This window comes from Alligator sinensis, unplaced genomic scaffold (genome assembly GCF_000455745.1).
Source record: "Alligator sinensis unplaced genomic scaffold, ASM45574v1 scaffold91_1, whole genome shotgun sequence".
NCBI lineage: Eukaryota > Metazoa > Chordata > Crocodylia > Alligatoridae > Alligator > Alligator sinensis.
The window spans coordinates 1001678-1025745 of NW_005842569.1; the positions used below are offsets into that span (position 1 = coordinate 1001678).

The window sequence follows — 24068 nt, forward strand, 5'->3', positions numbered from 1 at the left end:
ACTTTATCATTTCTGGCCAGATTTGGATAAATCTTGCAGAAATGGTAGCCCTGTCTGAGAGCATAAAGTGTGGCAGGTTTCAAGAAGATAGCTAAAGGGAGTTCAGATAAACTGCACCCCAAAGTCTTGAGAGCCAAACCTGTGTCGTGTATGTGTTAAGGTACAGCAGGGTGAAAACTGCAGGCATGCTAGCCCCTGCTAAGGCCATGAAGCCTGCCAAGTTTCAAAGAGATAAGTATAGGAGTTTGGGGGAAATTTAACCTCAAGCTTTAGACAAACAAAACTCGTGACATGGGTGACACTGTGTGTTAAGGCGCAGCGGGGTGAAAGCTGAAGGCCTGCTAGCCCCTGCTGAGGCCATGAAGCCTGCCAGCTGCCAAGGAGATGGGTGCAGGGGCTTCTGGGTTCTGGGGCCCTGCACCTCTGGCTGCTGACAGGCAAAACTTGTCTCATATGTGCTTGTGCAACTGTGTCTGTCTTGGGGCACAGGGGAGGAGAAACTACTGCAGGCCTGGCTGCTAGGCCCTGCTGCAGCCACAAAGCCTGCCAGCTGTCGAAGAGAGAGGAGCAGGGAGGTTCTGGGGCCCTGCACCCCTAGCTGCTGACAGACAAAACTCATGACATGGGTGCTTGTGCAACTGACTGTCTCTGTCTTGGAGAAATTGATTGCCTGTATTGATTATTTCCTCTCCTTAGTCTGTCCTTTTGTAGGTGTTAATTTATGCTCGCTAACTCGTTATGTAGTAGCTAGGTACTGTGTATTGAGCTGGTCCCTGAGTGAATCATGATCGATTGGTAACTGGTAACACAGTAGCTTAGCAGCCAGGCCTGCAGTAGTCCATATCCCTCCGTCCCCCCATGCCTCAAAACAGACACAGTTGCACAAGCACCCATGTCACGAGTTTTGCTTGTCTGCAGCTTGAGGTGCAGTTTCCTCAAACCCCTCCATTTATCTCCTTGAAACATGGCAGGCTCCTTGGCCTCAGTAGGGGCCACCACCCCTGCAGTTTTCAACCCGCTGCTCCTTAACACACACGGTCATCTATGTCACAAGTTTTGCCTGTCAGCAGCTTGAGGTGCAGTTCCCCCCAACCCCCTGCACTGATCTTTTTGAAACTTGGCAGGCTTTGTGGCCTCAGCAGGGGCTACCATTCCTGCAGTTTTGACCCTGCTGTGGCTTAGCACGTACACGTGACATGAGTTTCGCTTTCATGATTTTGGGGTGCAGTTTCTCTGAACCCCCTGCACCTATCTTCTTGAAACTTCGCACGCATCATGCCCTCAGAAGGGGCTACCATTTCTGCAAGTTTTATCCAAATCTGGCCAGAAATGACAAAGTTATAGCCTGTTTCAACCGTCCCCATTATAGCCTATGGGTGAAATGTCGAAACAGGGTCGAAACGGCAAAACTTTTGATGGAACAAAACGGAACAGCTGTTTTAACTCAAAACAAATGTTGAAACGAAACACTGTATTGTCAAAATGAAACACTTCCATTTCGCACAACCCTAGTGATCCACTAGGTGGCATGCTTTCTGAACCGGTGATTCAGTCTGATATTCTTAAGGCAAGTCCCTCACAAAGTATAGCTATTACCATGGGTATATTTAGGATCTTGAAAAGTGGGGTGCAGATGGTGCAGTGCATCATCATACACATTTTTCTCCAGGTAAAAAGAAATTAGAAGCTTTACTAATATGCTGGGGATCTGGGGCTATATTATTCAGTTTAAGATCAAAGCAAAAACACTTTATTGGAGTGTACATTAATTTGCTCTATCATATGTTACGTATTAAAAACACAAAAAACTGGGCAAGAAAAAAATCAAAAGATATTTATTTAGTCCTATAATTCTTAGAATTACTTGTACAACTTCAGAATCATGAAAGAAAATCAAGCCTTCTCAAGCATCTTGACAGCACATCCAATAACTGAAAGTCTATGTTAACGTTCATAGAGTTAATGTTTCATAACTGGCCCCCAGTTGTCTTTCCTGCTTGGTGCAGGGGGCTGGACCCGATGATCTTCCGGCCTTTACCATCTATGAATCTCTGTTTCCACAACTGAGTTGATGCTTTTAGCTAGAGTTAAAAACAGTCTGCAGGCCTGTGAAATGGGAGCTACATTACCAAGAGTATGAGCAGGCAGCAGAACTGCAGAAAAGAAGAATAACCCGCTTGATTAGTGGAGCCCTGAGAGTTCACAAAGGAGAGCGGGGCAGTGACGCCGCTGGAAGGCAGGTAGGCAGGCAGGGTTGAGAAGGCAGCAGGTAGGTTGTGCTGAGCCACCGTCAAGCGACACCCTCACTGCTGCCTGCACCGAAGTGATGCTGCCGCTGCCAAGCAGTTTCCTGTACATTTTGGGTGGAGCAGGAATCCAAGCGAGGCGCAGCCGCATGCCCAGTGGATCTTCCTCTGGCTGTTTATTACATCTACAGCTCTCAGGTCCCGGCCAAACGTTCACCTGGATCTCACAGACCTTCGCGGGGACACCGGGGCGCTTCGGCCCCGCCCCGCCTCGCCTCCCCCCTGCCTCACACGGGCCGGAGCTTTGACCCAGAACCGGGAACAAGGAGCCAACTCCAGCCCCGGGGCGCGACCCGCTTCCCCTCCCTCGCAGCGCGCCGCGGGCGGCCGAGCGGGACGGAGGCGGTCCCTGCTCCTCCTTGTCCCCGCCCAAAGGCGGGCCGAGCATTCCTGGGCCGATCGCGGGGCAGGGCTGGGGCTGGATCTGGATCATGGCGCCGCTGCGGGACTGCCAGGTGCGGGGCGCGGGCGGGCGAGTGAGAGAAGCCGCCGCTTCGGGCTCAGTGTGCCCGGCTGGGCAGTGGGGAGAGCGCGGAGCCCGGAGCCTCCTGCCCCGGGAAGCGCGCCCGCCCTCGCTGCTCCGCGCTGTGGCTCGCAGCCCTTGTAGGCTCCTGGCGCCGGGCCAAGGGCAGCCCTCGCGTTCGCTTCCCTCCAGACCAGAAGGGCGAGGAGCGGCCTGTGGTGCACAGACCTGGGGCTGGTCCCCGGGCTGTCGCCGCCCCGGCGGAAATCTCTGCGTGTCTCGCGGGCCAGTGCTCGCCCCTGCGGCACCGTCCCTGGAGCTGAGAGCCTGAGCGACCCGGGCTGACTTAGTCCGGACGGAAGAAGATTGAGGGAGCTTTGACAGCAGCCCTCAGCTGTCTCTGGTGAAGCACTGGAGCGGGTCACCTGTGTTTGGGGTGGGTGAGGGGCATCTCCGGCCTTGGAGGTTGTTAAGACCCGGCTGACAGAACCCTGGCTGGAGTGATCTAGTTGGGGAGGGTCCTGCTCTGAGCAAGGGGTTGGACTAGATGTGACCTCCTCACATCCCTTCCAGCCCTCATTTTCTATGCTTCTACCTGAATGGGATTACAAGGAGGATGGAGCTAGACTGTCTCAGTGGTGGCAGATGACAGAACAAGGAGCAATGGTCTCAAATTGCAGCAAGGGAAGTTTGGGTTAGATCTTAGGGAAAACTTTCACTTGCAGGGCAGTAAAGCACTGGAACAGGTTCCCCAGAGAGGTTGGGGAGTCTCCATCCTAGAGGTTTTTAAGACCTAGGTAGACAAAGCCATAGCTGGGATGATCCAGTTGGGGCTGGTCCTGCTTTGAGCAGGGGGTTGGACTAAATGACTTCCTGAGGTTGTTTCCAGCCCTCATTGTCTATGATCTCATGACCCCCCGCTCCCCCGGCTGCCCTGGTTGAGAGTCCCTGATTCAAGGGGGCTGTATGAGCATGCTATTTGGTACCAGGGTTTTACACCAAGGTGCTTTTCCACGCAGATGGACTACGTCCTACCAAGCAAAACCCCGTCTGAAATTGCCCCCACTCCTCTGCTCTTTCCATGAATATTTTTATTAACAGCACATATCCCATTCCTTCCCCACTGATCAATCTTTTGTTTTCCCGGAGCCAGTCAAATCTTAACTCTTAACCAGTTCTAATGTCCACATCTTCAAGGCCTGGGTACAAATGCTGATCACATGTCTTTGCCTTCAGGTTTCTGAGTGCATGCTGCTCTTGTGCCTTGAAAAGTTGTAGCTTGTTCAGTCCAGGGAGTTTGCAGTACTCAGCAGTCAGGGTGAGCAGAGAGGAGAGTTGAGACGTCATTCCACTTTCAGATAAAGGCAACGCTTATGTATCCAAAGGAAAACAGTTATTTTATAATCAGTTAAAATGGGACTAAGAGAACATTTTCCATGTTTCCTAGTCGGTGTCAGTAGAAATTGCCCATCTAGGTCAGTGATTCTCAACCAGGCTGCTGCGGCATCTTGGGGCACCATGAGATCAAGAGCTCTGGAGCCTACATGGCCCGGCCTGTGGGCCAGATTTAGTCCCTGGCGTTCTGTCATCTATCCTGCAGGGCTTCCCACAGATTGTGACCCTGCACGCTTCATCCAGCACCCAAAGCGGTGTGGGACCCCGTCCACCTACATGGTACTGGGCAGAAGCAGGGCAGGGTCCTGGAGCCATTATTCCCATATGTGAGACTGGGTGGAGGTGGTGTATGTAGGGCCCAGGGCCCAGTTCTGGCAGGCAGAGTCCAGCGGAGGTGGTGCAGGGTCCCAGGGTATCGATTCTCACACGTAAGACCAGGTAGTGGCAGCATAGGTTCCTGGGTCCCTGAGCCCATAAACAGGACTGAACAGAGGTGGCACAGGGTCCTGGGGCCCTGATCCTGGCATGTAAGGCTAGGCAGAAGCAGCGTAGGGTCCCAGGGTCCCAATCCTGGCATGCAGGGCTGGATAGGGGGAGTGGAGTCTGGATCTGGGCATACAAGCCCAACCCTGGGGTGCATGGTCCAATCCAGCCTGTGGACTGGCTCTGCACCACTCATTTGGCTGGTGGGGCCAAAAGGTTGAGCAAACTGGCCTATACCAGCAGGACCTCTGATAAAGTTTTCTACCTGGGCTCACATTGATGCAGCTTCACTGGCATTAGAAGTGATGGGACCATTAGTGCAGACAAGACTTAGGGTTTGTTATAATGTGGCCTGCTGTCGGACACCTTCTCTACAGTAGCATTCCTGTGCTTGATGCCACCTGTTGAACTGCATCAGTATTAGCAATGGTGAAAGAATTTAAAAAAGCAAGGTTAATGCATGCAGAGCTTTATTGTTATGATACATATGATAGTACAGCCTACTTGCCTCTATTCCCTCCTTTTTTCCTGCCTTTTGTCATGTATCTGTATAAATGACAAATACTAAACAAAAGATGAAAATTTATACTCCAAGATAACCCTTTTAGACTTGTAATTTGAACATGCAAGTACTTACAACTGTTTGTTTGTGACATTTAAATTAAACCCTTGAGCATGCTTTTAAAATTTATGTCTTTGCTAGTTACTTCAAATTTTCACAATTGAGTTAGAATCAAAATGCTGTTTAAACTGTAAACTGAGACTGGACAAATACTGTAAACAGCTTTTGACCAGGAATAATCCTCCATTAGTAGGAAAATGGATTAAGTGGGTCCCAAGTCATTTCACTTCTATTTTTCTATAAAATCTATGTAGTGGAAGGAAATTAGTTTTGACTATCATTATTTGTATAGCTCTGCAAGTGTCTATAGGATTTCTCAGTGGATAAAATGTGTTAGATGTGAGTCTGTGCCCTGAGGTGCTTAGTGTTAAAAGCATTTATTGGCTTTAATAAAGGAACACAAATGAAAGTGGTCAACATAATTTTAGGTTGAGTATGAAAAAATGGTATCAAAAGAACGCTGTATAGATTGTAAAGGCAAGCACCTGAAAGTTTAGGACAGCTTTAAGATTTCCCATACCATCTGTGTCATAATGCATCTTCTGGGACAAACATAAGTATACTATTAAATGCTATATGCATATGCATGAAAGATCACAATTAAGGTTACACAAACCATCTTATAGTAATTAGGTATTTTTCAGAATGATGGGGGAGAGGGGTTCCATCTTGCTAGTGGGTTTCTCTTAGGGAGACTCATAAAGGCAATCATGAACCAATTTGCCAGCTACCCTATTATGTAACGTATACTTGATTTAAACCAGGAAAAAAATGAGGTTTTCATTCTGTTTTCTTGGTTATAAAATCAGTGTGCAAGATCTAAAATCTCAGTTATCACAATGAGATTTTTGTTGTACAGTTTATCCAAAGAGGATGCTATATAATCTGTTGTGAAATTCTGTGCAGCTTAATTCTTTCAGTGTTTCTGTGTTGCATTTCGTCTTTAGCAAATAGCCCTCTGAGTAAGTTCTTGGGCTGCATTCTTTGTTGACATTAACTCCATTCACTTGAGGGAATTGGCAGATAATTTGGCCATTCGTGGAACTATTCTGAGTGGAAGATTTTGCTACCATGTAGCTGTTTTTCCTATTCTTTTTTCTTGTGTGATCTGTGGTGTTTGCTGCTTAACCCCAATAGTATGTATTTCTCAGTCTGGATAACTAATCTAGAGTTACAAAACCACACAGGATGCTTTACTATACAATTTATTTTATCTTTTCTTCTGTCATTACCATTCTTCCCTTGCTATCCCCTTTCATAGGATTCTGTAGTCATGATTTCAGTTGAGTAAAATGAGTGTATGGCTATTCACGTTGTCCTGTCAGCCTTTTTTAGGTAGGTGAAAGACATTGCTGGAAACCTGTTACTTCAGTTCCTATGTCTTAACAAATATACTATCTGAGAGATCAGTGTATATTGAGTTAAAAGATCTCACATGTTCATGGTTTTTCAGGCCTGGCAGGATGCTGGACTTGCTCTATCCACGACTAGTAATGAGGCCTGCAAGATGTTTGATGCCATACTGACTCAGGTATGACAGAAGCATTTGGATTAAGTGGATATTCAAAGAATCACATTGTTGCAGTTGATGTCCAAATTCCAGACTGAAAGAAGAGTTAGGATTAAACCACAGTTCTAAGAACCAGAGTTCCTCAGCGTTTTTCTGATTATGTGTTTGATAAGTATTTCTGAATTTAAAATCTGTTCTCTTTTACCATTTATGTGACTGACTTTTTAATTTTGCTCAGGACAATGAAAAGAAACTCAGTTCCACTAAATTTCTAGTCAGTGTCATTCTGTATTGCAGTATGCAACATGGGCCAGTGATCAGAGCCTAGGAGGCATTGAGGGATGTCTCTCCAAGTTAAATGCAGCAGATCCAAATTTTAGTAAGTATAACCTTTTGATTATTGTATTGTTTGTATTGTAAAGAAAGGTTTACTGCTAATGTGTAACAACAAAGGTAGGTGAGAGGACAACACTAAGGCCCCCTGAGTCCTGCAAATTGGAATTGTTTCATCTGATGGAGTAAGCCATCTGCTTACGAAAGCTTATGCTATACATCTCTGCTTCATCTCTGCTATATCTTATGAAGTAAGCCCTCTGCTTATGAAAACTATACATTTCTGATTTAGTTGGTCTATAAGGTGCAAATTTATGTTGCCTTCTGCCTAACTGATTTTGCCCAACAGAAGGGCTAGTTTAGGATAACATTTATGGTCTGGACAGCTTTTTTGTCTTCCCCAGTACATTTTCTTCCTTATAGTCTCTCGTCTCTGTTTTACTTCTCTTTTCAATAGCTAGCAGGAGAAATAGTAATTAGCCCAATAAAATGATTATGGAATGTATCAGTAAAAACAAAAAGTCAGTAATTTGATGGTACACAGAAAGATAATTTGGATTTGGAATTTGGTTGCACTGGTTAAGCCATCAGAAGGAGATGGTGCTACACAAACACCTGCTGAAAGATGAGAGTGGTGGCGGTAATGCATGATTGTGTATGTAAGGGAAGAAGTTAATGGTAAAGAAGATGTTAATCCTCAGGCTGCATAGTGGAGTATCTTTCAATGAGTACAAAGGACTGTGAATGAAAGTTGGTTATTGTAGGATTATTTGGTTGGTTGGTTAAGTAAGATAAAATCATTATAAAATGCATTTGAAGTCATCAACATTTGTTTTATATCTTCTTCACAGTCTTTTGCGACGTTTCTGTACATAGACAAGACAAAGGTATTAAAAAGTCTCTGGTTTCCGTTCCATTCTTGAATTAGCATGCATTTTGAGAAGAATTTTGCTCATAGCAGAGACTATAGATGCAGAATAGAATGCCAAACATCTTGTGCTGGCTAGTCTGACCTTGCTGCATTGAGCAATATTTGAACGTGATATCTTGTTAATAACAAGGGGATGATAAAAGGAGTTAAACAGCTGGAGAGAGGGAGCCTCACTGACTATTTATCTGTAGCAAAATAGTAACCATCATGCTGCAGCTCTACGTCTGCCAAATTTCGTAGGCCTAGCCTGTGGGAGGAAACTCATAGAAAGGCAAACTTACACAGAGGATATTGAGCAGTGAGCAGAACCAGTCTGAGAGAAATGTGTTGCTTCTCTGTGATGTACATCACAGCTAGTAAAATGAACAGTTCTCCAATTTTGAACCTCTGGGCATCTCCTCTCTTAATCCAAACTTTTTTGCTTGTGATTTCTCTTTTTCTTTATTATAACTGAGATGATGCCCTGTGGTGACTCTCTTGAAGACTAATGTAACTCTTAGTAGTGTTTGGGACAAGGTACAATGTTCTGCATCTCCTTCTGCCACCCAGGTATCGGGACCCCTCTGAGTTCTTATTTTATGGTGCCTCTGGGTCTGTCTGTGATCTGCATTCCATTGTCTCTCTTGTGCATAGGCCATTATAAAGTACAGCGGGGGAAATGGGTTCCAAAAGTTCTAGATAGGCTGAAACAGCACTGGTACCTAATACTGTTCCTAATACTAAGGTTGGTATTTGGGAACAGAGGTGGGTTGTTGGGATGTTGAAGGAGAATTTGAAAGTAGCCAGTTTACTGGCAAAGAAAATTCCAGGGTCCTGCTAGTGTGCGATTTGGGCTTTCTGTCAGATCCTTACCAGCTTTTGGCACAACTGTTTGCTGGTATGACGTCACTGAAAAATACATCAGTAGTTTAGCCCACATTTATTGTGCTTGCCAGGCTACCTGCAATTATGCATGTCTGAAGCTGGTATCTGTCACTTCTTTCAGCAATGGGACACGTGATTGCTAACGGCTTGGATCTGGTTGGTACTGGAACTTCAGTGCGGTTAGATAAAGAGCTGGACAGTGCAGTAAAGAAGATGGTGGCTCTCTCAAAATCACAGTCATTGACTGAAAGGGAGAAACTACATGTGTCTGCAGTAGATTTATTTGCACATGGGTAAGTGGTTGGTTTTAATGGCAGTGAGAAGGAAGGAACAGTTTTCCTTTACCATTCAAACTATATACATTATCACCATTTGTATTTGCATTTTGCTGTTTGTCTTTCATTCCATTTGAGTATTCTGTAAAATGTTTCTTCCAGATTAGATAGCAGTGCCACTCTAATATAGCTAGCAAATGATATTGCCATATTTTCTCACATACAATATGCTCCTTTCCCCACACACTGTGGGGTGCATGTTTTAAATGGGGAAGCAGGGGGCAGGCAATGGGAAAAACGGAAATGAGGGGGCAGGTTGTGGGGAAATGGGTGGGGGAAAGCAGAGGCAGGGGAGCAGGCATCCTGTCCTTCATCCCTTGCCCCCTGTTCTATTTACCTCCTGTTCTTGCTGCTTTCCCCACTGATTCAGGCACAGGTAGAGCCCTAGAGCCAGTCCTGCCCCATGGTGCAGGAGCAGATTTGCTGGGAGCCCAGCTCTGCACCGCAGATTTATCCTACCCTACCCCTGCTCCCTCCCCTTTCATGGGGAGAGGGGAAGGGAGCAGGGCACAACAGGAGAAATCTGTGCAATGCAGAGCCAGGTTCCCAACACAGCTGTTTCCTGCAGCATGGGGTAGGCTGGAGACCACAGCAGCAGCAAAATGGAGACTCATCCTTCCCTGCCCTGGTGGAGGGGAGGAGATGGAGGAGGGAATCTAAGCAGGGAACAGAGCTGCTGCTGCTGCTGTCACTGCCCCAGCTGGGCTCCCTGCATATCCTGTTCTCACAGCCCTCAGTTGTGATAGGTGATTTTACAATGAGGAGTTTATTGACCCTATGATGAATCGGGGGGGGAAGGGACACACACTTTGCCTTAGAACTGAGTAAATACGATACTCTATCATACAGTTGTCCATGACTCCTGCAAATCTGAATTACATGGGAAAACTCCTGCATTTATGGGGAGCTACATTGATTCCACTGCAGCTGTCTGCAAACTGAAGTCTTCCTACATGTGTCAACTTGCAGGGGCTTAACAATAATTCAAGTTTTCCCTCCTTTGTAGTACATTAATAGCAAACAAGCTTGTACTTGTCTAGAACAGAGGTGTCAAACTGCGCCCCCATCCCAAGTCATGTTCACACCACAGGGCTCCTTGCAAGCTGGAACTTAACCCATCTTTGCCAATGAGGTGACAGATGATGGCAGCGGGATAAGAAGCTGTGTCAGTTTAGGGAGCTGTAGGGATTAGCACAGCTGTCACTTGTGTGTATCTCTGCCACTGAAAGGTGCCCCCTGGGCTCTGTAGCCTGGATTTCAGTGACAGGTCCCACCTCTGCTCACCTCACCCCCAAATTCATGTCCCCTCCAGGAGCTCCATGGGCCAGGTGATATGGCTCTTGTTGGCTGGATCTGTCCCTGCCCTGTGTACTTGACCCCCAGTCTAGAAGACGATGCAGAGCTGACCTTAAGGGTGGGCGACCACCTAGAATGCTATAGTCAAGGGGGTGCCACACTTGTGTGAACAGCCCATGCTCACAGTAGCGCTTTCCCCCTGCTCCACTCCTCTGCCATGACTGATCTCTGTCCCAGGCAGAGGAGTGGTGCCGAGCCCAGCCTGCCCCCCACCTCCAGCTGTTGCTCAGGAGAAGCCAGGGGTTAGGGTAGTGGGTGCTCCAGTCCACTCACTTTGCTCTCACACAGCAGCAGCAGTGCCTGCCGCCCACCTTCCTGGTGCACCATGCCACTCTGCCTCCCCACTGGACTATACCCCATGCATCTGCCTCCCTGCCTCTGTCTTCAGCAGTATCACTGATTTGGAGTGGGACGTGCGGGGAGGGGGGTTGAGGGGAGTGCGGGCTGGGAGGGGTGCCCAAATGCAAGTTTGTCCAGGACACCATTTTCCCTAATACCAGCTCTGAGAAGGTATGTGTTGAAGACAATATATCTGATGTTCTCATGCATCTAAAAATTAGGAAATTCCTGCAAGGTAGTAAACTATAATTTGTCATTGGGTTTCCTACTTGCCAGAGAGTAACACAAGTTTGGAAGGAATAATAGAGGGAGGCACTTTAATTTTGATGGCTATATTGATGATTAATATAGTTTCCTATCACTAGGCAACTTCCCAAAGCTTGTGCAGTATGGGAGCAGATTCTACAGGACCACCCAACTGACATGCTAGCGCTCAAATTTTCCCATGACACTTATTTTTACCTGGGCCATAGTATTCAAATGCGAGACTCTGTTGCCCGTGTTTATCCTCACTGGTTACCTAATATTCCTCTGAGCAGGTATGTAATAAGTTGTCTTCAATTATTGTTTTGGATTCCTTATATCTGGTGTGTCTGTGCTTTGGTTATTTTTGGTCAGCAGTGTGTTTTGGAATTGTATATGTATGCTGATTATCATTGTAGCCTTTCCAAATGTATATGAATAAGGTAAACTGAACTGCCGTGTGTAAAAGAATGTGCCCTGAGGACACACCCTGAAGAATCTCCAGAGTGCATCTAAGTGGGGAACATCACTCATTTTCCCACAGTATCAACAGGTGAGAGAATGGGCAATATCTGCTTGTCCCAGTGAAATGGATCAGCAGTGCGGTATACCTGTTCTGCTTAATTTGGTAACGCCTGTTTCTAGCCCAAGTTCCCCCACTTCCTTCTGCCTTCCAGAAGGTGACTGGGCTCGGTTGGGCTGCCAAAAATACAATGAGCAGGGAGTTTCAAGGCCCTTGCAGATTACAGCTGGAAGATGAGTTGAGTGGGATATTTTAGGAAAACAGGGTGGTTCAAAAATGCTGGAATAACTAACTGGTACATATACCAAAGTAATGAAATAGGGTATACCTGCATGGGTATCTCTGCAGTAACCAGTGATCAATTTTTAATATGGAATCATTAGGATCTGGTTGGTTTTTATAGTTGTTCAGTGTACAAGGGAAGTATAAAAAATGTAATTGCCTGATCATATATAGGATGTATAAGCCCCTGTAGGCTTCCCCTCTGATAGGCAGTCTGATCAGTTGCTTGACAGTGATTAAAGGCTCTCTAGTTACACTCATTTGTTGCTTCTTTAAACTGAAAGATATTGTATTTAGCAAACCATGAAGCCAAATCATGCAGGGCTGGGGCCTAGCCAACCCAGCCATATTTTAATAATCCTAGTGACTAATCCTAATCCTAGTATTCCCAGTAAGTATTCCTAGTAATCTCAGTAGCAGCACCCTGTGCTCCCTAATACTGCATAGATGAGGCACTTCTGGTAGTGCAAACTGGCTAAGAAGTCCACCAGGATCAAGGATTCATGCTGTGCAGCAATACTCACCTACCTGTGCAGACTTGCATGTGGCATAGCAGCATTTGTAAGTTTTATGCCCAAACAGGTTTGGAAGCAAAGTCTTGCCTTTGGCCTTCTGAGTGCCCACTCCATCACCACCACTCTGCAACTGCTGAGAAAGTAGTGAAATCTTCTGTGTGGTGGCGCTTTGTAGTCTGAGTACAGCTTCATAAACTAGAACGGGAAAAGACAGGAGGAAGGGGTAGAATGGAAGGCCTTGTATGATAGGATAAAGATAATCAGTGTAAATGATATGAAGATTTCAAGATACTATCTCCATAACTTTATTGAAATTAAGTTTGATCTCCATGTGGGAGGTGCACAGTACACTTAGATTTCAAGTCTGCTGATTTTAAAAAGGGTCAGAATGTTGTCTGATTTTAAAAGGAATGTTTTTCTCTCAAAAACACCTTATTTGGCTTCTATAATTTTTTCACATTCCTCTAAAGCACAGTTGTCCAAATAGTAGCCTTCAGGCTGCACGTAGCCTGCAAGTGGCTAACTCATGGCCCACAGGCTCCCACTGCCCGTACCTTCTTACTCCCCATGCTTCCCTCCATGGGTCTGGGAGCCATTTCCCTTGCCCAGCTATTGCCACCTCCCTCCATCACGTGCTCCTACCGCTGCTTTCATTCTTGCCACCACCCCTAGGCTGATACAGCCCAGGAGCAGTGTGACTTGCCCACTCAGAAGTTGGACACCCCTACTCTAGTCTGAGGCCAATCTGCAGTTCTTTACAGTTTGAGCTGGAAGTTTGCCTGTGGTATTCATATGCTCTTGCTAGTTTTATGAAAACTAAGTCTTGATACCAGGCGAAAGAGTCTTGCTCATGCAGTCAGTGTCATATCAGTCCCCAAATTTGGGGTCAGGAAGGAATTGTTCCCCCAGGTCATATTGGCCAGGACTGTGGGATATTTTGCCGTTCTTATATCACAGGGTGTGATCCTTACCATCTAAGCATGTTCTAACCTAACAAATTCTTTGCCACTGCAGTGGTCAAGTCATTGCAAGCTTCTTTGTTCTCTCTGCTCTATGTACATTTGGCACATTATAGTCATTTTGTTTTGGTTTTTTTGTGGCTGTGGTGTGTGAGGAGATGGAGTGGATGATCATGAGGATCCTTTGAAAATCAATTGCCTGCAAACATAGGGGACTGGATTCAAAGGTTCACAAAAAGGCCCTTGCCAGTCATCAAATGATGGAAGTGCTTCCTTGGCAGGGAAGTAACCCCCTTGCATGTTTCCGTCATGCCCAAAAGGCTCTCTTACTCTCCAAATGATCTATGATTCTCACCTTCACTACATATGCAGAAAACTGAGCACATTGCAGGGCAGGCCAGCTATATATAGGGGCAGGCTAAAATAACATCTATCCTTAGGGCCACCAAAAAATCCTAGAATCCTAGGGCTGGAATGGAACTCATGGTTCACAGATGCAAGTTAAGCTCCTCTTAAACCATCCCAGATATCCAGCCTCCTCTTCAAAATATCCAGCAAAGGAGATTCCACCACTTTCCTAGGCAGCCTGTTCATTGTCCTTGTGTTCTTTTAGTCAGGATTTTTGCCCATAGGATTTGATCTACATCTGACTTGTTGTAGTTTAAAAATATTAAGAAAAGTTAAGTCGTCCTGCAGACCAATTCCTGGAAAGGCTCCACTCTGTAGAGAGCCTGGGATATGCTCCCATCAGTCCTAATACTGTATTGAAGCGAAAGTAAGCACAGTGTGGACATGAGTAACCCAGGTTTGATAGACCTTAGATTAAACAATGTAGTGGGGGAAGAATGGTTTGCTTCTCCTTGAGCTCAGAGTTTGTGGGTATCTTGCTGTTTAAATACACCCTTAATGTTTCCTTTTTGCCTTGGAATAAGTACCATTCTTAAAGTGTTCTTCCTTCTCTGTAGATTCTTTTCACTGAAAAATTAAATTGGGAAAATAGTATAATGCCACATATACTGAATCATGTAGAAATATGTGTATAGAATCTTGTACAGATTGCATACATTTTTTTCATTGAACACATATATGTGGTTTGTTTTAAAATCGTACTTTGCATCATAAAGAGTTCTCTGTGAAGTTGTAATTAGCAGAGTGCATAGAACACATTTTTTCCTAATAAGTATACAGTGAGAAATGACCAATTCTTTTTCTTTGGTGGATTTCTAATTTTTACACAAAAATCAGCTCTGAGTTCTTTCTCTTTCTGTTGTTGAGTATTACAATTTGCAATGAATTAAATATTTTGTGTCACATACACATCTAGAGTTTTACAAGACAAGTGCCATCCTTCTAATGTTTTTTATTTTCCTTTGTTTAGCTATGTGAAGGGGATGTTCTCTTTTGGACTGATGGAAACTAACTTGTTTGATCAGGCTGAAAAGCTTGCCAATGAGGTAAACAGGCTGCTGTTGGTGCTAAAACCTTTGAACTTTGTAATCCTATTTTATATGGAAATGTTCATTTGAGAAATACCGTATTTACTCAAATATAAGATGACCCCCCCAGAATTAAATTCTTTATATGGAAAAAGTATACATTTCTTATAATTTTTCCAGGTATAGAATCTAATTATTGGAGGTTTGTCTTGAATTTTTCCTTCTCCCACTGCTATAGCAGGAAAAATAAATATTGGAGGTCAGGTAGCCCCTGCACCTTCCAACTTCTTCCCCCTGCAGCCCCTTCCCCCACTCCTTACTGTCAGACCCTGCTCTCTCTGAACACATGGAAGTGGGAAGCATATTTAAAATAACTGACCTTGAAAGAAACATAGCTGTAGTAATTTGTGTATAGTACCCAGAAACTTAGTTCAGCCAGAATTGATGCATTTTACTTTTTTTTAAAATGCTGCCAGTTTTAGGCCAGATACTCATAAACATGCTTTTAAGTGGTACTTAGGCATCTATTTAGGCTGACAGATCTTGAATTCTTTTTTTCTTCCTTTTTTGAAAAAAGAATTGGTATTCCTTTCTTCAGCCTCTGGGATATCTTGTGTCTTCCACAAAGATGACCCCTAATGTATTTTCATAGATTCTTTTTTTTCCCCACCAAGTGATCTTAGATATCAAATTGCTAAAAGTAACAAAAAAGATTAAATGTCTTACATTAAGCCTTTGGCAGGCAACATTGAAAAAAATCCAGAGGTTAGTGGGAGTTATAGAAATGGCAAAGATGCAGCTATCTGATAGTCAGGAGCTAGCCAAGTATGTACTTGTAAGAAAACTAATAAACTACAGTAAACCATTTTATTTTTGTCCTGTTAAAACAGGTGGTCAGCTCATGTATTCATGCATCCTATACAGAGTGAAAACCTGATTTTTCTGAAGCCAAGGGAATCATCCATGAATAAAGCCTGAGGAGAATTTGTAAAACAAAAGTGAATATAGTGACTCAGGTTCAGGCCCTCTTTTAAATACTGCTTTTTCATTGTGCAATAGAAGCCAGCAAGTGAACTCTTTCAGTTAACATATTTTCCCTTTTCTATTGAAATGAGTCCACTGGTTTGTGCTTGAGAATGAGCTGGACCTTGTGTCACCTTCACTTGCATTGTCTATGAGACTTAGCCTTCTGTTTCTATGCTATCAGGAATAAGTATTTATTTATAATGCTCTAATAAGCATTGTCCTTTTCTTTTCTCTTCCTGCCATCAGGCTTTAGCTATCAATCAGATGGATGCATGGTCTGTCCATACCATAGCACACATAAATGAAATGAAAGCAAACTTGAGTAATGGGCTGACATTTATGAAGCAAACTGAAACCAACTGGAAGGTAAATATCCTTAACAGTGTCTCCAAAATGTCTCTTTGTGAGTGTGTGTGTGTGTGGGGTCTTTTGTGGTGGTGGTGTGGGGTGTGGGGGGGGGGGGGGGGGTTCCCTTCAACCAAATGTTGTTGATTCCTTTTTTACACACCTTTTCACCAGATACTGTATTTACACAACTATAAGATGACTCTGAATTTAAGACCACCCACCCAATAATTAGATTATATATGGATTCTGTACAGGCAGTGGGGGGCAGGTGGTGTTGGGAGGCCAAGCATATTGTCCACTGTGTATTCCTGCCTTTCTCCCCTCCCACCCCATCGGCAGCCTCGGACGCCCCCTTGCCCCTGCTCCCTCTCCTGCCCCTCCCCACCAGCCTCTGCTCTTCCCATTTCCCCTACTCACTTAGACTCTGATCCCCTCTCCTTCCTCCTCCCCTATCTTCTGGTTCCCTTCCCCACCCCCCTTGCTCTTGTTCCACGCCAGCAGGTTCCATCCCCAGTCTAGTCTGGGGCACTAAGCACAGCCCTAGCCTAATCCCCATAGCAGCCATGCAGGCTGTGTGCTGCTGCTACTGGACAGGCTAGGGCATGCTCAGTACCCCAGGCTACAGTGTAGGCGGAGCCTGCAGTCACAGAGGAAGAAGGAGGGAGAGGGGCATGTGGGGGAGCAGAAATTGCATGAGGGAGGGAGATGGGGGGAAGAGGCTGCAGGGGAGAGATGACAGAGTGCAGACGCAGGGTTGAGGGGGAGGCAGGCCGCATCTGCCGCTATGGCTCTGACCCCAAGTAGGGGCTGGAGCCTGAGCCATAGCAGCCACCTTCCCCTGCCTCCTCCCTGCCCCCCCTCTCAGATTTGATTCTAAGATGAAAGGCTTTCCCTTCCTATGTTAAATGGAGGGAACAACTCATTTTAGAATTGAGTAAATATAGTATGTTACAAATTGCATGAGTAAACTTTCACAAATAGGAGGAAGCCCTTGCTGAGAACTATTTGGATGTCCTACTTGGGAAGCAACAGGCAGAAAATTCAGCAACAATTCTATATTTCAAATATGCACTCTGGGTATTACCTTTTAAAAATATAGCTTGAGCATTTAACTGTGGTTTGTAATGTACACTTTTGTTTTAAAGTCAACACCCCTCCTTCCTTTTATATCTCTTTGAATGACCCAAATAAAGACTCTTGAGGCAGGTTTTGCCATTGCTGTCAGGAGGATCAGAATTTGCAATGTTCTTGACAAAAGGAAATATTATTTATTCATCATTTTTCTTCTCTGAAGGCCATGTACAGATGATCCTTGTTTCTGGATGTTACCAAATTTGCCCATTACTTTGGGGTGTGCTCATTTATTAGGGATAGTTTCTAGGGTCTTGGTGATTCTGTCAATGTGCTGCTTGTGTTACTATACGGAGCTGTATTTCTCCCTTCTGCAAGCCCTCACCCCCAGTGGAGCTATCTTGCAGGACTCAATCTCAATGGGCTGGGTTCCTCCAGTCACCAAATCAGTCATACACACAAACACACACAAATTAACGTGACACGCCTGACCTGGCCGGGCTGATCAGCATGGACAGGCTGACACCCTCATATGCCAAGAATCAGTTCATAAGAGCAACAATAAAATGCAGTCAGACACAAGCACACAGGTGAACAGAATCCCTCTGAATCCGGCTGGGTGTCCAGCTGACACCCTCATGGGCCAGCATTCAGTTCATAAGGGCACGTCTGAGTCAAACTGGGTCAATCAGCCTGTACAAGCTGATCCCCTTATGTGTTTCAAACTCAGCACGTCCCAATCTTTGGCCTCTTGATGAGCAGACCCCACAATAATTTGGGCTTCACAGGGATCTTTAGCATAGGTAAAAGAAGCGTTGCTGCAGAGCACGGGAGGAAAGAGAAGCAGAGAAGGAAAAATATACCCAATTACTACCAGTTTGACTATAAAAGTTATTTATTGCTAAGCATATGAAATATATAATAGTACTAGTAGTAATAGACATGCAAAAGAAAAACAAACACCAACAATGACAATACTACCCTGGTTTCACTAAGTATTTGGGGAAACTTAGCTCAAGCTTAACTGATACAGTTCAGGTTCAGAAGTTTATGCCTAGAAAGAAGACAGAGAACGCTGGGATCTCACCTAGTCCACGGTACTCAGGCTGCAAAGCTGACAGGCACAGTCCGTAGCACAATCCTTGAAGAGAGAGATGATCTGTTCTTCCAGCGTCCCAAGAACGACAGGGGATGGTGTCAGCACAGGGGTTTTCTTCTTCTCCTTCTTTCCTCCTGCTTCTACTTCTTTTCCTTCCTTTTCCTCTTCCTCTTCTCCCTCTAGCAGCACACACACTTACAGATTTTTATACCCTCAGTTTAGCTGCTTCGAAGCACCCTCAGTAGTGTAAATCATTGTCTTTTCTATTGACAAGGGGTTATCTGGTTTGGACCATCTCAGGAAACTGATTGATAATCAGGAAACACTTAAGATTAGGGAGTAACCCAAATACTTGGGAGCCAGCTTGAGATTCCTATGGGTGGCAGATATACTGATGGGATATCTCATGGTTTCTTCAGGAACAATAGATAGCTTGCAGCATCAGGATTTTGGATTTTTACTTGTTGTGCACAAGCCTCAGCTTAGCATGACTTTTCCAGATCTTACTATAGTCTTTTAACAGACTTAAAACAATTATTGGGGTGCTCATAACCTTTTGTGGAGAGGACTCCCACCAGTCGTCTCGGGAAAGATATGACACCACCTGGGATTAGGGCTCCAGCAGGCTGGATGCTGTGATGAACCCTTAACCATTGTTCAAATGTTGCCCATACCCCCTCTGACTCGGTCTCTTGCCTCAGCATTCCCTAACCTGGCAACCGAGTTTTAGTCAATCAAGTTTAAATAGGCCTCCCATAGTGGGACCGGGGAATGTACGGCCCGAGATGCCTATTAAACTTAGAGCTGTGTGTGTGTGTCTGGCGGGGGGGAAGTCCTTAGCAAATCCGGATTAGAACTGGCCTGATAAATGCTGAGCTGGGTCTGTGTGAACATGGGTTGATTAACATTGGAAGCACAGATTCCCCATCATGCAGCGCTCTCCTGCTTCTCTGGTCCCAGAATTCACTGCAGCCTCTGCTTCAGGCTTTCTCTTTTCCATCTCTCATGTAAATGAGACCTAGGGCAGTTGATTCACTCGTCACCCTTATCTGGTGAGGGTCTTAGGTGCGTCTCTCACTGCATCTTAATCAGTTTCGTTTAGGTAGAGGAGGGGAGGGGGTGAGTTCTTTGTGAGTCAGACAGACTGCATCCTGTACCAGGGTTCCCCAAGAATACAGAGCTGAGACGTAACATGGATTAGCTCTTATTCCTGGATGCAACTGGTTAGTGACAGGGAAGGCCAAGAATTTTGTTATTGGTGTTGTCAGAGGAACAAAAGCTGCTTATTACATTGAAGTAAAAGCAGCTGCTTTTCCATCATAAGGATGTGCTCAAGGAGACTGAGATTTCACTCAGTTGTTCAGAATTTGCCCTGAAATGAAGCATTGCAGAAAACAGGCCAAATTCCACTCCATTACACTAGTGTAAATCTGCCTTCAGTATCCATCTGTTGTTTCAGTTTAGTTATTTCAGATATGTGGTGGTTTGCATGAGAAGCAGAATGTTCTCAGTCTTTCTATGTATTTAGACAGCTCCTAGGGCCACAGTATCTCACAGTACTAATGAATTTATTTTTACACTGCCACTGTGAGATAAGGAACTGGTGTTACCATTTTTTCCTGTAATTTGCTCAGTTTTTCACAGGAAGATTGAAGCAGTCAGGAACTGAACTTCACTCCCTTGTGTCCCATCCATTACTTCAATCACAAATGCATTTTCTCTTGGTTCAGCTTGGAAATAAGCCTCTTTATACTTTGGAGCATTTTAACTGGTTTGGTAATTTAAGTTTTTGTTTTTAAAATATCAGCTAAAAATCATAACACAAACAAAAAATAGAAGCCTTTATCTTCTTCATTATTTAACTACTAAATTATGAAAAAGTTGGCTTATTTGGAGTCTTGTTGCTTTTGTGGGCTTAAAGACAAGTCATTGGGTCAGGATTGTAGCCAAACTGCTATTTTCTCCTCTGTCTGCATTATTTTTTCCTAATTATATTGTGTCAAGTACTTTAAATGATTTTTGCATAGAACATATTTTGTGGTTCATAAACACAAGTCTCGATGACCAATGGTTGTAGGTGAAACATTTTAAATACCACTTGTGATTTAGTTCTTAAGCAACTTATATTTGCCCATAATGCTTTTATGTGCTATGACCGTTTGCCCCTTGTTCTACTGCAGGCAATAAAGTGAAATTTACAGGCTTTCTGCTTAGACTGAGATCAGCATTTTAAGGGTCGATAGGGAACTTGGTAAAAACGACTTCATAAAAAGGTTAATGAATATAGAGTGGGTTGCAGAAAGAGACAGTCAAAGCAAGATTGTAAAGAAGCTCTGGAGACACCTGTGTTGATTTCTGGAGAAGGAAGGGTGCAAAAATTCAGGTGTAAAGGAAGGGGACTTGAGTCTATTTCTAGCCTATTCGTGATCTTATGTTGCATCTATCACCAAAAATATGTGAACTTTTGAGCAGTGCATTTATGCAATGTGACTAGCATTCATCAAATGTTTTTTTTCTTTCATTCTCTCTCTCCTCAGCCAGAAAACTGCATATGTAATTTTAAGTTGTCTATATTTTCTGTACCATGTGGGTTTTATTAGTAAAGCAAGGTCTCAATGAAGTACCCACTGAAATATGAAGGAGTCAGGCTTAAAACTAATAAGAGAGAGTACTTTTTTATGCATCACATAGTTAACTTGTGAAACTCACTGCCACAGGAAGTGGTAGAGGCAGATAACATAGTCAGATTGTAATGTTTCCTCTGGCATCTCTAAACCAATAATGGTGGATGCCAGGGTGGGTAATGAACAGGGGACACATCACTCTAGATGCATCTGGTTCAATGCTCTCCCTCTAAAGTATCCACTCATGCAACTGACAGAGACACAGCTATTTGTTATGCAAAGGATAGTAAGCCTATCTCAATCTAGGAAGTCATAAGAAGCACAACAAGAGATTCTGGGGGACAAGAAATTAGAAAAAAGCATTGGGGGTGTGGGCCAAAGGTTAATAATGAGTGTTCCAAGTGGGGACACTGAGCAGAGTATACTGACCATAGATTCATAGATTCATAGATGTTAGGGCCGGAAGGGACCTCAATAGATCATCGAGTCCAACCCCCTGCATAGGCAGGAGAGAGTGCTGGGTCTAGATGACCCCAGCTAGATGGTTATCTAACCTCCTCTTGAAGACCCCCAGGGTAGGGGAGAGCACCACCTCCCTTGGGAGCCCGTTCCAGACCTTGGCCACTTGAACTGTGAAGAAGTTCTTCCTAATGTCCAATCTAAATCCCATTGCCCAGTGCCCATTGCCCTCCAAAAGCATCCAAGGAGTCAATGGATGTCACCCAATGAAAGTCTGCCAAGAGATGTGAGTGGAGAAATGACAGGAAAACATCCCCACAATCACCCAGATTCCCCCTAGCCAGAGTGTCCTTCTTGGTTTGGTAAATGGCAAATTTGGCCAGAGCAAGGAGGAAGTTGACCAGGAGGTCCCAGGACCTGGTGGGGCCATGGATAAGGGAATGCATAAAAGAAAAGGTGCAGGGATAAGCGTAGCCAGAACCATAGCAGGAGGTTCCTGAGGAGGTGGTGAAGGGGTACAGCCTGGCACACTCAAGGTGGCCTGTGCCAGGGTCTCCTTTTGCTGATAGAAAGGGCAGGTATCAAAGGTGCCTGTGAAGATGACTCTGTGCAGGAGCTACCAACTTAAGTCCCTGGTGGCTCATGGGATCAGGATGGAGTACAGGCCTGTCTGCCAGGAACGCTTGCCTTTGCTGAGTGCATCCAGCAGGTTGGTATCTGGGCAGGACACAAGGGTGGGATGGTGGAGTGTGTGGAGCATGAACATATACAGCTGATGGCAGTGGGCTATGTGGAAGTGGACCAACTTAGTATCCCCCAGTCTGCTGAAGTGGTGTGAGACGTGCCTCAGGGCCTGCCAAGGCAAGCGCCCCACAACAATCTCCAGAAGACTGGGGAATGCCAGTGGGTAGGGATCAGAGATGGGTCTATTTGTTGTGTCATGGGAAAACATGGCCCTAGACCTACAAGGAAAATCTATAAGCCCTCCCTTAATTAAGGAGACATTGCAACTAGTTGCTTGGGACAAATAAAAAGAAAACAGGGATGAGAGTGATGGTCTTAGGTTAATCATGAGTGCTCCAAAGGAGGACACCAAGCAGAGCATACTGGCCAGTGCCCATTGTCCCCTAAATGAGTCCAAGGAGCCTGTGGATGCCAACCAGTGAAGCTGTGCCTGGAGACGTGAGCGGAGGAACCACAGGAAAATAGCTGGACACACCCAGCCAGAGCCTCTTCCTGGTCTGGTAGATGAACAGCTTGACCAGAGCCAGGAGGAGACTGATCAGGAAGTTCCCAGATGTGGGGCCATGGACAGGGAGTACCTAACAGAAAATATGCAGGAAGAAATGCATCCAGAACCTCAGCAAGAGGTTCTGAAGGAGGCAGAAACTGGCCTACAGTTTGATACACTCAAGGTAGCTGTGCGCCAGGATCTCCCTCTGCTGGCAGAAGGGGCAGACGTTGGGGGTATCTTTGAAATGCACTAGATACACGCCCATAGAAACAGAAGTCACCAACTAAAGTCCCCAGTGTTTTGTGGGGTGAATGTGGAGTACAGGCTTGTCCACCAGGGACCCTCACCCTTGCTGAGGGTATCCACCACTTGGTGTCTGAGTGGGAGACAAGGACAGGATGGTGGATCCTTTGGAGCATGAGCATGTAGAGCTGGCAGCAATGGGCTGTGTAGAAGCAGAGCAGCTTGGTATCCCCTGCTGAGGTGGTATGGTGGGGAGTGCTGCAGAGCCTACTGAGGCAGGGGCCCCACAACAAACTCTGGGGGCTGGGGCCTAGCAGTTGATGGGGATCAGAGCAGTATACTGGTCTGAATGGACCATTGATCTGACCCAGTGTAGCACTTATCTTATAATCAACATGTGCTTGGTTTTTGAAGGTTGATCCTATGGATAAAGAGCTTCCTATTCCTGATCTGATCCTGAAGCAAGGGCTAATTACCTCTCAGTAAGAGCTTCCTGCTTTCCCCTTGGCAAATCTACCTTAACAAAAAAAATAAATAGACAATCTGGACTATACAGGTAGAACTTTTAAAAGCCCGGTAAGGCCCCAGGTCCTGAATCCTAGGTCACTTTTGGAAATAGAACTTAGACTCCTGAAAGTGTTACCCTTGGTCCAGAAAAGTCTGTTTCTTTCTCCTCTTACATGCTGCATCACAGATGACATAAAGCGGATTGTCAACTCTTGCCTTTGCCCTGCATTTCATCAGCTCCAAGGACTGCTCTGCTCTGGCAGTCATACATTAATCTTGCACAAAACTCCACAATGGCAGCCCTCAGCAGCCACATTTTATTCATGGGGAGAAGACCCAATAATCTTATTCTCCCAATTTTTATAACAGATGGCAGGGTAAAGCAAACCTGGTTATATGACTTTTATGTCAAGTACTTTAACACGTGACTTGTTAGAATCTGTTTCGTAGTTCCATATATGAACAACAATAAACCTTTGGCTTATCTAACCTACATAAAATGCTGATGTTGCCAAGGTTGCAGGGGTGTAGGTTGTAGCCGTGTTGGTCTAAGAACGTAGGC

The 24068-nt window shown here is 45.1% G+C and overlaps 1 protein-coding gene across 3 annotated transcripts in view; it reads left to right on the top strand.

Annotated features, from left to right (window-relative positions):
• The first annotated feature begins 2682 nt into the window (after nucleotides 1-2682).
• LOC102374927 (tetratricopeptide repeat protein 38-like) overlaps nucleotides 2683-24068 on the top strand; it is a 42100-nt gene continuing 20714 nt past the window's right edge. Inside the window, exons 1-8 of one of the 3 annotated variants that reach the window (XM_025214152.1) lie at nucleotides 2745-2761; nucleotides 6531-6604; nucleotides 6723-6800; nucleotides 7077-7158; nucleotides 9029-9200; nucleotides 11303-11476; nucleotides 14838-14913; nucleotides 16168-16287. In XM_025214152.1, coding sequence (XP_025069937.1) covers nucleotides 6777-6800; nucleotides 7077-7158; nucleotides 9029-9200; nucleotides 11303-11476; nucleotides 14838-14913; nucleotides 16168-16287 — 648 coding nt within the window. In that variant the 5' untranslated portion in view covers nucleotides 2745-2761; nucleotides 6531-6604; nucleotides 6723-6776. Of the gene's footprint in view, nucleotides 2762-6530; nucleotides 6605-6722; nucleotides 6801-7076; nucleotides 7159-9028; nucleotides 9201-11302; nucleotides 11477-14837; nucleotides 14914-16167; nucleotides 16288-24068 lie in introns of all 3 variants that reach the window. The other 2 variants (XM_006032393.3, XM_025214153.1) reach the window with 2 other exon arrangements.